Raw genomic sequence first — 17,636 nt, forward strand, 5'->3', positions numbered from 1 at the left:
AATTAAACACTATTGTCAGGCCTTTAAATATGACATTTAATGTAATTATGAAATGTTCAAAATGTTTTGTACAGCCAGTGTAAAGCAAAAAAAAAAGGAAATGGTACAAATGTATTTTTTGTATTATAACTGTTGTTTTTTTCAGTTTTTGTATTGCATATGAAAAAAAGGCACTTTATTTTCATTTTCCAAATAAAGTTCAAAACGATTCATTGGGCGTGGAAAATAATAATAATAATAATATTAATATTAATAATAATAAATACTAAGCGATATTGTAGTGGTGAAGGAAAACAAACAGCTGACGTCACATTTTAGCCGGAAGCAGAAGTGTTGTCCCTTTCCTTCTGTGGCAGGCCTGACCACGTGACGTTTTTAGGCGAATCAGGTGGCCACGTTTACATTCAAAATACTTTTTTTTTCCGGAAACGGAAGTACGGTCCCTTTAATCCCTGGAAGCTCCGCCCATGTGACGTCTCTTCATCGACACAGGTGCACATTCGCCTCCGGTAAACTTTTTTCCATTCCAAATGAAGTCGCCATTTGGCGTTTTTAAAGTGTCCATTGCGTTAAAAAATGGAACCTAAACACCTCCAAAATCTCTTTTACGCATGTGACATTAACCAGTCCGGGAAAATTGAATTCGAGGACTTTGCGGTGGTGTGCCGGGAGCTCAACGTGCCTGACTCTGAGGTCCAAACATTGTTCGGCAAGTTCGGCGTGGACGACGACGGCTGCATCGACTTCGGAAGATTCTCGGGCAGGTTTCACGAGTTTTTGCAGCCTTTGGGGACGGACACCTCCACGGCCGGGACGGGAATGGCGTTTGCGGCTCGGTTCGATAACGACGGAGTGCTGTCCGAAAGGTGAGCTGTGTTCCAGTCAAGTGGTCGGCATCTTGTTAAACGCTAATTTGCGTGAAAACCGAACATAGTTAAAGGTACTTGCATTCAAATTGGTGTTTTTTTAAAACTTTTTTTTAACTTTAAATTAGTTCTGAAATACTTTTACAGCGCTCGAACATTGAGCCAAAAAGAATTGGATATCAAACACCGTCAAAAACACTGAATGTACAGTGTCAAAGAGGCGGCACGTGGGCCAAATGTGGCCCGCCGCATCATTTTGTGTGGCCCGAGAAAGTAAATAATGACTGCCGACTTTCTGTTTTAGGATCAAATTTAAATGAAGAGTATAGATGTATATTAAATTTCCTGATTTTCCCCCTTTTTAAAAACCATAATTGTAATTTTTAATCATTTTTGTGTGTTTTTAAATTCTAATTGGATGAGGAAAATTAATTACTGTAGTTCTTAGTCCTATTTTTGTCGTCATGCGTCAATGTTATGATATTGCACAATATGTTTTGAAAGGAACAAAGGCTATTCGGACGATATCTTGCTAGCATTGATCATTATTATGAAATTATGTGCTACTGTTTGAGCTCCAAGTGGCCTTTAACGTCTACATGTCTTCTTTGTGTGGTGCAGTCTGAGGGAACAGCTTGCCGACCTTCACCAGATTCTTCAGACCCGTGCCAACACCGGACTGCTGCAGCAGTACGAGGAAGTCGTCCGCTCTCTGGTCAGCCAAAGCCTGGACTACAGACTGGAATGCTTCCAACTAGAGGCCAGTTTGAGGCGGTAAGAAATTGTCATGTACATCTACATCAAGGGTGTCAGACTAGGTTTTTTTTCGCAGGCCGCTTTAACTTCAACTTGATTTCATGTGGGCCGGACCATTTTAGATATAATATTTAGATTTTTTTAATAATAATTGATTAAAAGAACTGGATTAAAATCCCTGAATATTCAGTTTTTTTAATAGATCTAAAACAATGTTTATTTTAGCTGTTTTTAAATATATTTTTAGATTTCACAAAGTTACTTTTGAACTAAAAAAGCAGAGAAAATGGATTAAAAAATGACAATTATTGATTTAAAAGGAGGAAAATTATTAAAAAATACATTATTTTCTTTTTAAGCAACTCGTTGTGCAGGTGCACTGAGGGGATGCCGCCATCTTTGGGTGTTTTTTTTTTACCACTTCCAAATAGTTTAGTGTCTTTTACAGTACAGTTATCCCTCGATTATCGCGAATTCACTTATCGCAAATTCGCTACTTTGTCATTTTTTTCCCGCTATTAATTATTATTATTATTTTTTTAGGACCCAATAATCATCGCATAATTTTATTCATAAATATGAATTGCAAAGACGTCTTCCTCATTTGTTTTTCCATTTTTAATCTCAATTTAATTACACGGTGAGAATGACTGACTAACAAAAACACTTGTAGAAAAATAAAAATTGTTTCCTGGAACTCGGATTAGTTACATAATTGACAACAAAAATTCTTGTCAATTGCGTAATTAGAAGCATGTGAACAACTCTTTTTCAATTGAACAAATCAGCCTCGATTAATCTCAATTTTGACGGACACCACAAAAAGGCACCTTTTTTTTCTGGGGACGAGGCGGGGCCAAAGTGAAATTCCTTCCTCGAGGACGTCAGTGCCGTCCTACCTGTTTTTGTATTTTGTCATCTTGTCCGCTTAGAATTTAACACATACGTTTCCTCATTTGGACTTTTCCTTTTGAGGCCGTGCTGCTTTTTCCTCACTTTTATTTTGTTTGTTTTTTTCGCCGGAGCAGGTTGGAAGACATGAACAGCAGCCAATTGTCCGAGCTGGAAGACGACATGCAGACGCAACTTGCAGCCGCAGAGGAAAGAGCGAGAACTGAGGTCAGCATCTCCCTCGAATAAATACAGTGGGGGCCCAAAAAAGTGAAATTTAAAAAAAAAAATCCAATAAGATGTGTAAAAATGCAGTTTTCTTTTTTTAAATCACATTTTAATATTTCCTAATACATTCCTTTTTACTTTACTTTGTACTTTAGACTTTTTACTTTAATGATGAGTGATAAGTATGTTAATACTTTAGTCCCTTTTTTCTGTTTATGTTTCATATGTACTGTTAACGGAGGCACTTTTTTATGTGTATCGTATCATGTGCGGACCCAGGCCAAGTGTCAAATTTTTAAAGTCAATGTGCTGCCCCCCGGGCACAAAAAATTGCCCACCCCTGCACTAGATAGAGCTGTAGTAGTAGTAGTAGTATTGGTTAGGGCTTGTGTTATACATCAACTAGATGGAGCTGTGCTAAAGGGAATTATTACCCAATGATGAACCATTATTGCTTTTGTGATGCATTGCCTTAAGATTCTTCTTCAGCTTTCTGTCCTCTGACTTTTTGTGTCTTTTTGTGTTCAAAGGAGCGCAAGAAAATGGAAGAAAGGATGTGTAACATGCAGTTGAAACACGAAAATCGCATTGCAGACATGCAGGTCACTGTGGACCGACTATTACTGGTAAGTTTTTTTTATCAATGCTTAAAAAGTTGAGATTTGATCACAAACTATTACATTTGTGTTTGCACTACCACATTTTTTTCAAGGTCAATTGGATTTTTGTGAAAGGCACTCAAACATTTTAATTGAGCAAATGCAGTGTCAGATGAAGGTTAAAAATAACTTTGACATTTTTCCGTGATCACATAATGGACGCATGCTTTTCTGGTTTGTCGTTGCTGACAAATTTCCAACTGGAAAAAAGCATGTGGCATGTTGTCTTTGACTCCAAAATGTAAACCAGAGCCAGATTTGCCAATAATGACAGCAAATTATCAAGAGTGAGCGTCCACACTTTTGCTTTTAACACTAAATTAAACACACAATAACTTTTACGCATTCCGTCTAGTTTATCCTTTTATTTTTCTATTCATGATCAATTTACTTTCCTACATGCACCTTAAATGTTTGCTCTTTTGTTTTTAATCTGTCTAGCACAGAACAGGAATGTATTAAAATGACAATAAACAGTTTTTAGCTTTGTTTGAATTGAGGTCGACCGATTGTTCGACTTTTTAACAATGCGTGATTTTAATTTCAGCGTGCAAAATTCAATGAAGATAAATAGTTAGGTAATTCAGATTCTTTTTGTAGATCTGCCGGTTTGTGAGTAATCTCACTCACTTGCGGATTTTGCAACCAACCAGTTTGTCTGCTTCTAAATTAGCCTCAAGTGCTAATCGTTCCTTTCATTTCCTGGAATTTCTTGGGGACAAAAGATGTGCACATTGACAACAACAAAATCATATTTGAATGCCTTTGACTGATAAATTCATGCTTTTCCAGCTAATTTTCTTCATTTAAAAGAATTGGACATATGTCACAATTACCTTAAATACTTTTTATTTCAATGTAATTGAAGCTCAGTCTCTTTATTTATTAAAACAAATGTCCTCAAATGTACTCAATTTTATCTGAAAGGTTTTTCTTTTAATGCCCAAATGAAAAATAGAATAACTGATGTTTTTATCTAAAATGTTAATGTTGATTTTTCTAAAATTAAAAAGCGTACCCATTAATTTTTTTTAGCAATTTAAGGATATTTTTGGAGTCTCACAACCTTTTTATTTCTTTTTAAATTCGGATTTATTCACAAACAATGATTTTTATACATTTAAAAACATGTACGATCCAAAAAATCTCATTAAACTAACATCAACGTTAACCAAAAGCAGTCATGTGATCAGATTTTATTCCACTTATAAAAAAATGGAGTAATTTGTTAACCACATTATCCGAGGTGTGTTTTCATGCCGATACAAATTCTAAGGTTGCTTTTTCACTTTGTTTTGGGCAGAGCCAGGAGGAGTCTCGGGTGGCACATTCCAAGGAGGCGGAGCTTAAAGTCAACAAACAAATCATAGAACTCTCACAGGTATGTTCAGTCGAATTCTGAAGAAGCATACTCGTGGATCTCTCATCGCGGTTTGGCCGTCATGCTCATTCAGGAAAACGCGCAGCTGCGCTCGTCCCTGCTGGAGGCGCAAACCAATATCGGCGCCCTCAACTCGGAGTTGGACAAGGTCAAGAACCACCTGGCCGATGAACGGGCACAGCACGAACGGTGAGTCACATCATTTCATTACAGTGTTCCCTCGCTACTTCGCGGTTCAGCTATCGCGGACTCAGAGCTTCGCAGATTTTTGGGGGAATTTAAAAATTAAAAATACAAATATTACATTGAGACAACATATTTTACAGTGTTTTTTGTTATCACATGAATTGCACTCTCTACCCGTATTCTATATGGTGTACTGTTTACAGGGGGGTAAAAATTAATTAAAAAAAAATAATAAAATAAATAAATAAAATATATATTTTTGGAATTAAATTCAAATTAAGCATTTTTGAAGGGGAATCCCTACTTAGCGCAAATTCACTTATCGCGGGTGGTCCCGGTCCACATTAACCGCAATGACCAAGGGAACACTGTATTTCATTGTCTATTTTATTTTTTTATTTATCTTGCTTATTCCTTTTTTTCCAGGGAAACCAACCAGTTGAAGAGGATGGTGATCGAATATGAGACTTATGGCAGTCAGATTCAAATTTTGCAGTAAGTTTTCACTACTTTTTAGAAATAACCCTTTTTTTCCCCGACTATAAGACGACACTTATTTTTCATCCTTTTTTGTTCAGCCTGCGACCAATTCTCAAGTGTGACTCATAAATGTATTTTAATTTTTTTTCCTTACTGACCACCGACAGTCTTTTTGGTTACATGAAAAATGGCTATGTTCACAAATGACTATTTAACCTACTAGTATTCATTTTACAAACATAGGTCTAAGTCACAAACTTGGACCTATGTTTGTTGTTGGTTTCTGATAAAATTTAAAAATTGGCCCTACCAAAAGTGAGACTTAATTGAAAAATACAGTGAAATGAGGAAATGGAACTGGAAAATTAATATGAGAAACTCATTTACTAAAACAGGAGGTTGGAATTTCCCAATTTTGTAGCTTAGTGTCATACTTTACATCTTGTTTTTGCTGCCATCACGTGGCCACAGTGAAGTGCAACCCAGAGTTTAGTAATAATAATAATTGGAAATTACATAATAGATACTTTCCGGAGAAGAAACCGTGTCCATACACGTTAAAGCTAAGAAAATGACTTTTCTTTTTTGACCATACTGGGAGAAAAAAACTCAATTATCATCAGTTTTTTGTAACTTTTTAAAAATGTGCTTACAGGGACAGAAACCAGCAACTGTATGACAGCAACGAGACGTTGCGCGCCACTTTGGCGTCTGAACCTAAACGCAAGGTAAACTTGTTTTCCCTCCAAAATGTCTCATTTCCACACCAATCTTAACCAAAAAGTTTCTCTTTAACACAGATTCCTTTGAACGATGTTGTTCCACCTCGAAGGATGAGGCCCATACGGCAGAGCAAACAAGACAGGTGCGCTCAAATTGTTTAATAAGTTAATTTAGCTTTAAATAAAAAAAATAAAATAAAATCTGGGTGCCAGATCTGGCCCCCAGCCTTACTTTGTGTGGCCCGCAAAAGTAAATCACGTTTTATTGCATGAAAAAAAATATTTTGGGTTAATTAAGCTTTTAAAAAAAAAATACTAATAACGGTGTCAAAGCAGAGGATCGGGGGCCCAGATCTGGCCCCCAGCCTTACTTTGTGTGGCCCGCGAAAGTAAATCACATTTTATTGCATGAAAAAATATTTTGGGTTAGTTAAGCTTTAAAAATAATAATAATAATAATAATAATGGTGTCAAAGCAGAGGGTCGGGGGCCAGATCTGGCCCCCAGCCTTACTTTGTGTGGCCCGCAAAAGTAAATCACATTTTATTGCATTAAAAAATATTTTGAGAAAGAAATGACAACATGGTATTTCTCAGTCATTGAGTTTATTTAATTATTATTATTTTTTATTTATGTTGCAGCATTGGGTCAAACAACTCAAGCATTTGTGAGGTTTCCACGTGGGCCAACAAGTACCTGGACAGCGGTGTCTCTGAGCACTTGGACACCAGCGACCAGGAACTGGATCTGGAAACGGATGATGGCCGAGACTCCGTGGAGACGGTCCACCGCAGCTACTCCGAAGCTGAGGTTGGGGGTCGTGCATGTTCAGTTTTGCTAAACACTTGGAAGACGGGTTCAGTATAATTCTAACTTTTTCTGGTTTGCAGTTGTTGGATGTCGAATCGGTGGCAGGGCTGTCCCTTTGTCACAGTTTTGCAAGCTCCAGCGCGTCTGTCTTTCGAAAGCAGTTGTCTGCTTTTAATGAGGTATGTGCACTGAAAAATGACCAAAGTTCTGTCTGGGATATATTTTTTTAATTGAAATACTAGCACAGGGGTGTCAGACTCGGGTTGGTTCGCAGGCTGCGTTAACGTCAATTCGATTTCACGTGGGCTGGACCATTTTAGATATAATATTTAGATTTTTCTTTTATGAATGGATTAAAATAACTGGGTTAAAAGTCCTGAATATTCATATTTTTTATAGATTTAAAACAATGTTTATTTTAGATTTTTTTAAATATATTTTTAGATTTTACAAAATGATTTTTGAACTAAAAACACAGAAAGAATGGATTAAAAAATGACAATTATTGATTTAAAAGGGTGAAAATCAGGAAATTTAATATACATCTATACTTTTCATTTGAATTTGATCCTAAAACAGAAAGTCGGCACTCATCATTTACTTTCCCAGGCAACACAAAATGATGCGGCGGGCCAGACTTGGCCCCCGGGCCGCCACTTTGACACGTTGTTAATCAAGTCGGTCCAATCTTATTTTTTAGAAGAATGCGGGCGTGGATGAATGGGACACGGGAGACGTCGCCTTGCCAATCTACAGTCTTGCCCTGGCCGGAGACTCCGGGTCGGGCAAGTCCAGCTTCCTGCTGCGACTGGTTTCCAACCAGTTCAGAAATGACATACAGACCACACTGGGTATGTAAACGAAAGAATGATTCACCAGAGAAATATGGAACTTCCATGAACTGCCTTTTTTCTCAGGTGTGGATTTCCATATGAAGAAAATGCTGGTGGACGGACAAAAGACAAACCTACAGATTTGGGACACTGCCGGACAAGAAAGGTGCGGCCATCTTTTTACATTTATGGCAGATTCTCAAAATGAAGTCGGGAACCTTTTTGATGAAGACAGCCATTAACAATTCATATTTCCAAACATTATTCCTTGAAAGTATCAGAATACTCCTAATTTAAAAGTAAAAATACATGAAAATGTGAGCATTTATTGTTCATTTCACCACTTTGAAAGTAAAAAATGTCTCAATACTTTTGAAAACGTTATTTCACTGCTGCTAATCAATGAGTATCAATGAGAAAAATGTATGAAGAAGAGTCTATTGAAGAAAAATTATGATTTAACAAGGCGGAGAGCCATATACACCTGTCAAAAGAGCCACATATGGCTCCCGAGCCATAAGTTCCCTACCCCTTAGTGTATTGCAAATGCATTTTTACTTGTGAATTTGCAGATTCCGGAGTATTTCCAGGTCTTATATACGAAAAGCACAAGGAATCCTGCTCTTATACGACGTAACATCGGTACATAGTTTCCTCAACATCAGAGCCTGGCTGGAGCAGATTCGGGTACTTTTTTTCGCCACTCCCATTCACAAAAAACGCAACGTGACGACGACGAGAACACGTTTGGTTTGTTCTCCGTTCAGGATTCCGCAGAAGAGAATATCCCCGTTTGCATTATTGGCAACAAGGTGGACTTGAGAGAACACACGGATGCTAAACGCTGCGTTAGCATGACGGATGGAGAAAAGTTGGCTACGGTAAGACTGCCTTTTTTGAAAGTTTTTTTTTTCCCATATTGCTAAAAAAAGTGTTTTTTGTGCTATTTCTTTTCAGGGGTCTGGTGCTTTGTTCTGCGAAACTAGCGCTAAAGAAGGAACCAACGTGGTGGAAGCTGTACTTCATCTAGCCAGGTTGGTTTCATTACGACATGGCTAAAGTACTTGTTTTCAGTGTTATTTCTCGCTACTACAGTGTTCCCTCGCTACTTCACGGTTCAGCTATGGCGGACTCAGAGCTTTGCGGAATTTTTTGGGGGAAAAAATACAAATATTACATTGAAACAACATATTTTACAGGTTTTTTTTGTTATAACATGAATTTCACTCTCTCTACACGTATTCTATATGGTGTACTGTATACAGGGTGGTAAAAAAATTAATTAATTAATAATAAAAAAATTGGAATTAAATTCAAATTAAGCATTTTTGAAGGGGAATCCCTACTTTGCGGAAATTCACTTATAGCGGGTGGTCCTGGTCCACATTAACCGTGATAACCGAGGGAACACTGTACTTACTTACCTACGCTAGTCGTTTTGGTTCATATTTCTGTATTTAACCGACTCCATTTTTTTTCTGTTTGGGGGAAAAAAGAGAAGTGAAGAAGAATGTGAAATTGGTGAAACCTAAAATTGCTTCGCTGGAACTGGCTGCTGACAACGTAAAGAAGACGTTTGGGACATGTTGTCGTCTATAGTTGGAAGCCAGAATCCATTTTTTTTATCCTACTTTTTTATGTTTGTACTATAGTTAATTGTTAGCAATGAAGGATTTTTTTTTTTACATTAATCATCGGCCAGATTTATGGAGAAAAGCACTGTCTTGTTAAAAATACCAGTGCACTTTATATAATTAGATTTTACTATTTTTATATTTATTGCATTGTAAATACTTTTGCTGTTTTTTACTGATTCCGGCTGGTATAGTAAGGGCGCTAAGGTTTTTTAAATTTTGTTTTTAATGATAGAAACTGTACTTTTACATGTTAAATATGAAGGGTAAACAAATATGGTGTTTTTAAGCCATTTTATTGGTGCTCATTGCACTTATTTTTTTAAAGAAATAATGGTCTTAACTCACCCACTGTGCAAAGCACTTTGTGTTCCTTTTTTATAACAAATGTCCATTTTTTTTTGGAAATAAAATGTGGAAAGATTAAGTTGTCAATACTTAGCATTTTTTTTACTGTAATAAACTTTACTCTTATTAACAATTGTTTAAACCCATTTTGTATGCCAAAAATTATAAGAATTTTCATTGCTATGACCTCAAATTTTCCCAGTTTTTGTAGAAACATTTCAAGTTTTTTGTGTAACATTTGCTATTTCTATTGTTTCAGGTTAGCAAATGCTATTCACTTCAAAAGAAGAGGCATTTTGCATGTTAGATTATGCTTGGACTAAGTTGCCTAACATAGTGCAGCGTTCTACCTTCACAAATTTTGCAAAAAAAAAAAGGCACCAACTGTGCCACCAAAAATGACAGGAAAAGGGCTATAAGCTCTTATGTCACCAATGGGTATTAGCTCAATAGTTAGTGCGTCAGCCTCGACCTCCGGCGTCCTGAGTTCGAATCCCGGCTTCGGCATAGCCAAGTAACGTAAACTTTCATCTTACGAAGGAGAATTAGCTCAAGTGTTAGATTGCTCACTTAGCATGTGAGATCTGTAAGATGTCATATGAATTGAGCTAATTCCCCTTTGTAAGATAAAAGTTTACATTACCTGGTATGCCGAAGCTGGGATTCGAACACAGGATGCCAGAGGTTGAGGGTGAAGCACTAAATACTGAGCTAATTCCCATTGGTAACATAAGAGCTCACAGCCCTTTTTCTTGGTTATTTTGTAGTTGGTGTCTTCTTTGCTAAATTTGTGAAGGTTGAACAACTGAGTCCCAGCATACTCTAACATGCAAAATGCCTTTTTTTTTAAGTGAATGGCATTTGTTAACCTGAAACGAGAGAAATACACCTAAAAACTTGATAAGTTTCTCCACGAATTGTGAAAATTTGAGGTCATTGCAAGGAAATTTTCAAAAATATACTTCACCCTTAATGTAAAAATTGGAACAAAAACCTTTCTGGATCGCTTCCTGGAATAAAAAAGGCCCCCAAAAATGGTGCTGGCCCACTGTAGTCTTGATTAGTTGAAACCAGGCAACAAGGACGTGCTCAGTTCCTGGCAGTGAGAACCAGCGAGGCGACCAAGCTGCCCAGCGCCACCGCCAGAGCTCCAAGTATCAGCTTCCAGGAGATGGCCTGAATCGACAAAAACACAACTCTGCTTTTAAAACAAGCGCTTTTCGAATGGACTATTTTACATCTCACCGACGTGCTCCGTTTGGAAGACGGTAGGAAAGGGGCCACCACGTTGTCTCCGAGCAATTCTGGTGCTGAAGACGGCGGCCCGGCTCTCCGTTCTTGTGGGGTTTTGCCTCCCGACTGCTTCTTTACCAGCTTGGACAACTCCGCGTGGATCGCCTGACGGGAGGGAATTGCAATTATTTTCCAAACTTGAACTGTGTATGTGTTTAGGAAATACATTGTGAAAATAAAAGGAAAAAAGTGTGGCTTTGTCTCCGAAAAAAATGGTGTTTACAGTTTAAGCTCACAAAAAAATGACAGTATAGTAAGGCTATTTTTCTTAAAAAACGACATAGTATAGTAAGGCTTTTTTCTTTAAAAAACAACATAGTATAGTAAGGATTTTTTTCTTAAAAAAACGACAGACTATAGTAAGGCTTTTTTCTTTAAAAAAAAACGACATAGTATATTAAGGCTTTTTTTCTTAAAAAAACGACATAATATAGTAAGGCTTTTATTTTTCTTAAAAAACAACATAGTATAGTAAGGCTTTTTTTCCTTAAAAAACGACATAGTATAGTAAGGCTTTTTTAAAAAAAACGACATAGTATAGTAAGGCTTTTTTCTTTAAAAAACGACATAGTATAGTAAGGCTTTTTTCTTAAAAAACGACATAGTATAGTAAGGCTTTTTTTCTTTAAAAACTACATAATATAGTAAGGCTTTTTTTCTTAAAAAACGACATAGTATAGTAAGGCTTTTTTCTATAAAAAACGACATAATATAGTAAGGCTTTTTTTCTTAAGAAACGACATAGTATAGTAAGGCTTTTTTCTATAAAAACCGACATAGTATAGTAAGGATTTTTTCTTTAAAAAACGACATAGTATAGTAAGGCTTTTTTCTTTAAAAAACGACATAGTATAGTAAGGCTTTTTTCTTAAAAAACGACATAGTATAGTAAGGCTTTTTTTCTTTAAAAACTACATAATATAGTAAGGCTTTTTTTCTTAAAAAACGACATAGTATAGTAAGGCTTTTTTCTATAAAAAACGACATAATATAGTAAGGCTTTTTTTCTTAAGAAACGACATAGTATAGTAAGGCTTTTTTCTATAAAAACCGACATAGTATAGTAAGGATTTTTTCTTTAAAAAACGACATAGTATAGTAAGGCTTTTTTCTTTAAAAAACGACATAGTATAGTATGGATTTTTTTCTTAAAAAACGACATAGTATAGTAAGGCTTTTTTCTTTAAAAAACGACATAGTATAGTAAGGCTTTTTTCTTTTAAAAACGACATAGTATAGTATGGATTTTTTTCTTAAAAGACGACATAGTATAGTAAGGCTTTTTTCTTTAAAAAACGACATAGTATAGTAAGGCTTTTTTCTTTAAAAAACGACATAGTATTATACTATGTCGTTTTTAAAAGAAAAAAGCCTTACTATACTATGTCGTTTTTTAAAGAAAAAGCCTTACTATACTGTATAGTAAGGCTTTTTCTTTAAAAAACGACATAGTATAGTAAGGCTTTTTTCTTTTAAAAACGACATAGTATAGTGAGGCTTTTTTCTTTAAAAAACGACATAGTATAGTAAGGATTTTTTTCTTAAAAAAACTACAGACTATAGTAAGGCTTTTTTCTTTAAAAAACGACAGTATAGTAAGGATTTTTTCTTTAAAAAACGACATAGTATAGTAAGGCTTTTTTCTTTAAAAAAACGACATAGTATAGGAAGGCTTTTTTTTCATAAAAAACGACATAGTATAGTAAGGCTTTTTTCTTTAAAAAACGACAGTATAGTAAGGCTTTTTTCTTTAAAAAACGACATAGTATAGTAAGGCTTTTTTTCTTTAAAAAACAAAATAGGCTTTTTTTCTTTAAAAAACGACATAGTATAGTAAGGGTTTTTTCTTTAAAAAACGACATAGTATAGTAAGGCTTTTTTGTTTAAAAAACGACATATTATAGTAAGGCTTTTTTCTTTAAAAAACGACATAGTATAGTAAGGCTTTTTTCTTTAAAAAACGACATAGTATAGTAAGGCTTTTTTCTTTAAAAAACAACATAGTATAGTCAGGCTTTTTTCTTTAGAAAAACGACATAGTATAGTAAGGCTTTTTTCTTTAAAAAAACGACATAGTATAGTAAGGCTTATTTCTTTCAAAAACGACATAGTATAGTAAGGCTTTTTTCCTTAAAAAACGACATAGTAGAGTAAGGCTTTTTTCTTAAAAAAAACGACATAGTATGGTAAGGCTTTTTTCTTTAAAAAACGACATAGTATAGTAAGGCTTTTTTTCTTAAAAAAACGACATAGTATAGTGAGTCTTTTTTCTTAAAAAACGACATAGTATAGTAAGGCTTTTTTTCGTAAAAAACGACATAGTATAGTAAGGCTTTTTTCTTTAAAAAACGACATAGTATAGTCAGGCTTTTTTCTTTAAAAAACGACATTGTATAGTAAGGCTTTTTTCTTTTAAAAACGACATAGTATAGTAAGGCTTTTTTCTTAAAAACGACATAGTATAGTAAGGCTATTTTTCCTAAAAAAAAAAAACCGACATAGTATAGTAAAGCTTCTTTTCTTAAGAAACGACATAGTAAGGCTATTTTTCCTAAAAAAAATTAAAAAAACGACATATTATAGTCAGGCTTTTTGTGGACACTACCTGTTTTTTCGCTAAAATGATCAACTTTGAACTCATTCTCTTGCATGGGTTTTGTTTTGTCTCACCTTTGTGGTGGGTTCCAGTTTCAAGGCCTTCTTGAGGAGCTCCATGGCCTCTTTGTATTGGCTCAAGTCTGAAAGAATCTAAAAAAAACCAACAACAAAAAAGCAATACAAGTTCAGGAGTATACCAAGAAAACATCAAAATCCTGCCTGATTGGCTCATTTCGAAAAAACAAAATGGACTAGCTTACTTTTCCCGCCCGATAGAGCGACTTGACGTTATTTGGGTCGAGGGCCAGGACGTCACGGCTGGCGTGCAGCGCCTCGTTGTAATTGTCCAGTTTGAGTTGAGCCGTTGCCAGGTTGTTCAAGCACTTCACCCTGTAGTCGCGTACTTCCCTCTCTTCTTGCTCGCCGCCGTCACCTGAGGATTCACAAATACAGTGTTCCCTCGGTTATCGCGGTTAATGGGGACCGGGACCCCCCGCAATAGCTGCATTTCCGCAAAGTAGGCGTGCCCCTTCAAAAATGCTTAAAGAAACGTATAACACATGCACAAAAGCACCACCAAGCAAAAACATCATAGTAGTCCGGATGGAGGATCTTCTGCAGTTTTTTTGCACGTAAGAAACATCGTTATTGGGAGTTGTGAAGATTGTTTTTTTGAAGATGCGACTGTAAACAGCCATGACGTCATCAATGCCATTCCTCAACTCTCACAATGTTATTGACCATTTCTTTGATGCAATTACTAATTCTTATTGAATATTTTGTTTCCACCTATTGTAAAATGATGTAATTTATAATTTTAACTTAATATCTTTAATTTTTTTTCCTGAAAAAAATCTGCGAAGCTCTGAGTCCGCGATAGCTGAAGCGCGAAGTAGCGAGGGAACACTGTAAAGCGCAATGGTTAATACGGCGTCATTTTTAATAGAATACGAGTGTGTGAATTGTTAATGGCGGTTAATAGGTTCCAATGCCTTCTTCTTTCATGTAATGGTGTCTCTTTAATATTATTTGGTATTTTCAAAAGCTCTTTGTACTATTATTTAACTCCTGAGAGTAGAGCCTGCCCCCTAGTGGCCAGTGAAATACTCTTACAACTGTGACTTGCCTTTTTTTACAACGCACATGACTGTTTTGCCCCCTAGTGGCCAGTGAAATACTCTTACAACTTCAACTTGCCTTATTTACAACGCACGACTGTTTATTTATTTATTTTTATGTTTTTGACGCATGTTCTTTTGTGGTATCTTCTCATTTTTGTTAACGATGAAATTGTGATGCCACGGATGGAGTGAGTTAGCCCGTTGTCTCCCCGCACATCATTAGCCAATTACGTTGCAGTTCAAGCGGGGGTCGACGCCAACGTGTTCCTGGGAGCCCACTCGGGACTCCCTAGCGACCATTAGTGGCATTAAGAATAATATAACAGTTGATTATGCAGAAACAATTAGGCACAATTAGCACAGTAATACTCGAGTTTGATTGTTGCGGCTGGTAAATATGATATAGGGATTAATAATGTGGCTGGTTGGCAGAATCCATTTTACCTGGTTTTGTGATATTCGGGGATTTTCAGTTATTGGTTCGTTGTTTTTCTTGAAATACAGTGACTTGGTGTGTACCGTATTTTCATGACTATAAGGCGCACCCTCAATGAATGACATTTTTTCTATATATAAGGCGCACTGTATTACAAGGCGCACTGTCTATTTTGGAGAAAATGTAAGACTTTTAAGTGTGCCTTGTAGTCGTGAAAATATGGTAATTGCTATTGACTTCCAGGTATGAGGCACTCACTGACTACACATTCACCTCTAGAGCCAGCCATTGTTGATGTTTTGGATTTTTTTGGATCAAATCTTGCAGTGGGGGAGGAGCTATATGATGGAAGATTTTGTAAACTAAGACGCCATCTGCATATTTAACAGTATTGTTCCAGTTCAGGCGTTTTTGTTTTTTTAATATGCGACAGTGGTGGTTTTTCGTTTTTGGTTTTCTGTTTTTTTCCCTATACAAGGCGCACTGTATTATGAGGCGCACTGTCTATTTTGGAGAAAATGTAAGACTTTTAAGTGCGCATTATAGTGGTGAAAATACGGCAATTGCTATTGACTTCCAGGTATGAAGCACTCACTCACTACACAGTCACCTCTAGAGCCAGCCATTGTTGATGTTTTGGATTTTTTTTGTATAAAATCTTGCACTGGGGGAGGAGCTATATGATGGAAGATGTTGTAAACTAAGATGGCTGATCTGCATATTTGACAGTATTGTTTCTGTTCAGGCGTTTGTGTTTTTTTAATATCCGACAGTGGTGGTTTTTCGTTTTTGGTTTTCTGTTTTTTTTCCATATACAAGGCGCACTGGATTATGAGGCGCACTGTCAATTTTGGAGAAAATTTCAGACCTTTAAGTGCGCCTTATAGTCGTGAAAATACAGTAAATGGGATTTTACCTGAATTCCCACCAGCGCTTTCACAAGTGGTCAACACATCCAGAGCTAGGCAGTAGGCCCGGGCGGCCATATTGTACTCTTCTCTCTGGAAATGGAAATTCCCTCGTTCTCGTTTCTGGTTTCCAATGCGGATGCGATCCGACACGGGTAAATTCAACGGATCGGCTTTGTTTGCGATGTCCAACAGCTGCAATTGGTAGAGTAAGGGAGCCCAGGCGGGGACGTCAGGCTCTCTGGAAAACAAAACAAAACACACATGAGAACATCCTGATCAATATTGCGACAGAAGGCCAAGTGTTTAACCCCCCTTTGGTCACAATGGCTTATAAAAAAAAATCAATAAGTGAGTTTGTCTGGATCAATAGATGCACTAAGCTAGTTAACTTCCTGAAGACACGCTTGTTTGGGGTTGATACTGGTCCAATTTATTATAAAAGTAAGTTAAGTATTAAAGTAAATGATACTGAAATGTTAAAATGTTAATTAAAAAAAATGCTGACATTGCTCAATTTAAAGAAATATATGCTGTTGTTCGTTATCTCTCTTGTTTTTCTCTGTTCTTATCATCTAGTTACGCAATATGGTGAAAGCTACATGTCATGTTGCTGAGATAGGCTCCGGCACCCCCCAGAATTCATGTCAAGATAAGTGGAGCAGAAAATGACTGAATGAATTTTTATATATTTCTCTATTTAAATCTCTTATAGCGTAGCATTGGTTAAATTAGCTAGGGTTTGCTAACCAGTTAGCATAAGTATTAGCAAGTCGAACTAGCTAGGTTTTGCTAACCAGTTAGCATAACTATTAGCAAAACATTAGCATTTCCAGCATTACAATTCAGTTTAAACACATTAAAAATGTCAATTTGATAACTTTTACAGGCAAAAAAGTAGCAACAATAATCCCAATATCTGTTTTTTTTACAGCAAAAAGCAAAATAATCAGCTAAAATCTATTTTTACAGCCTCAAAGACACCAAATGACACACTAGTATCTCCTTGTAATCTGTGACGTTTTTCTTCCCGTTGTGTTTATGTTAAGCGGACAGGCGACAAGCGGCGACGGCGGCGGGCAGACGTCCTCGCTAAGATTTACGACCACGCTCTCCGACTCAACGCCGCGGACCCCCCGCCGTTTTGGCTGAAAGGGAAAAAGACCCTCGGAGGAAATTGGTGTTGGCTCTGACGTCAGGCGGCTCCACTCCACCAAAGGCCAGAGATGCTGGTTGCTATGGTTACCAACTGGATGCCACACGAATATGCACTCATAAATGTGTCCAGAAAAGCTTGAGGGATTAAAAGACGGAAAGATGGACATTTTGGACAGCCATTTTTTTTCAATAAATCCAATTTATGATGTTAAAGAGCTTTTAGCAGTTTAGAAAGGGGAAAGTTTGAGTCAAAATTGGGAATGTTATTTTTTTGGGGAGATTTGGTGTCGCCAATGGGGTATTTTGAGGTCATGTGCTTTTGATTTGA

At 36.5% G+C, this 17,636-nt stretch overlaps 2 protein-coding genes across 4 annotated transcripts in view; one reads left to right on the forward strand and one right to left on the reverse strand.

Moving 5' to 3' along the window:
- The first annotated feature begins 515 nt into the window (after positions 1-515).
- rasef2 (RAS and EF-hand domain containing 2) lies at positions 516-9,873 on the forward strand. The gene is made up of 17 exons (XM_077712175.1): positions 516-866; positions 1,488-1,640; positions 2,651-2,741; positions 3,272-3,367; positions 4,704-4,781; positions 4,855-4,970; positions 5,394-5,462; positions 6,103-6,175; positions 6,248-6,312; positions 6,811-6,979; positions 7,060-7,158; positions 7,680-7,830; positions 7,897-7,978; positions 8,385-8,499; positions 8,580-8,693; positions 8,770-8,846; positions 9,309-9,873. The coding sequence occupies exons 1-17, from the start codon at positions 577-579 to the stop codon at positions 9,409-9,411; spliced, it is 1,941 nt and encodes a 646-aa protein (XP_077568301.1). The 5' UTR covers positions 516-576; the 3' UTR covers positions 9,412-9,873.
- Positions 9,874-10,520: 647 nt separating this feature from the next.
- The window catches only part of fkbp16 (FKBP prolyl isomerase 16), a 36,525-nt gene continuing 29,409 nt past the window's right edge, over positions 10,521-17,636 (reverse strand). For 2 of the 3 annotated variants that reach the window (XM_077710308.1, XM_077710309.1), the window contains 5 exons: positions 16,159-16,391; positions 13,946-14,118; positions 13,758-13,835; positions 11,040-11,192; positions 10,522-10,970 (listed from right to left, as the gene is read on the reverse strand). In XM_077710308.1, the coding sequence (XP_077566434.1) occupies positions 10,884-10,970; positions 11,040-11,192; positions 13,758-13,835; positions 13,946-14,118; positions 16,159-16,391 (724 nt within the window). In that variant the 3' untranslated portion in view covers positions 10,522-10,883. Of the gene's footprint in view, positions 10,971-11,039; positions 11,193-13,757; positions 13,836-13,945; positions 14,119-16,158; positions 16,392-17,636 lie in introns of all 3 variants that reach the window. The other variant, XM_077710311.1, reaches the window with a different exon arrangement.

Source organism: Stigmatopora nigra, chromosome 2, assembly GCF_051989575.1.
Source record: "Stigmatopora nigra isolate UIUO_SnigA chromosome 2, RoL_Snig_1.1, whole genome shotgun sequence".
NCBI lineage: Eukaryota > Metazoa > Chordata > Actinopteri > Syngnathiformes > Syngnathidae > Stigmatopora > Stigmatopora nigra.

Bases quoted from the DNA above. Each gene is read 5' to 3' on its own strand.
- rasef2 (XM_077712175.1), top strand. From the start codon at position 577: ATGGAACCTAAACACCTCCAAAATCTCTTTTACGCATGTGACATTAAC. The intron at 3,368-4,703 runs GTAAGTTTTTTT...TGTTTTGGGCAG, and splicing joins CTGTGGACCGACTATTACTG to AGCCAGGAGGAGTCTCGGGT. The intron at 4,782-4,854 runs GTATGTTCAGTC...ATGCTCATTCAG, and splicing joins AAATCATAGAACTCTCACAG to GAAAACGCGCAGCTGCGCTC.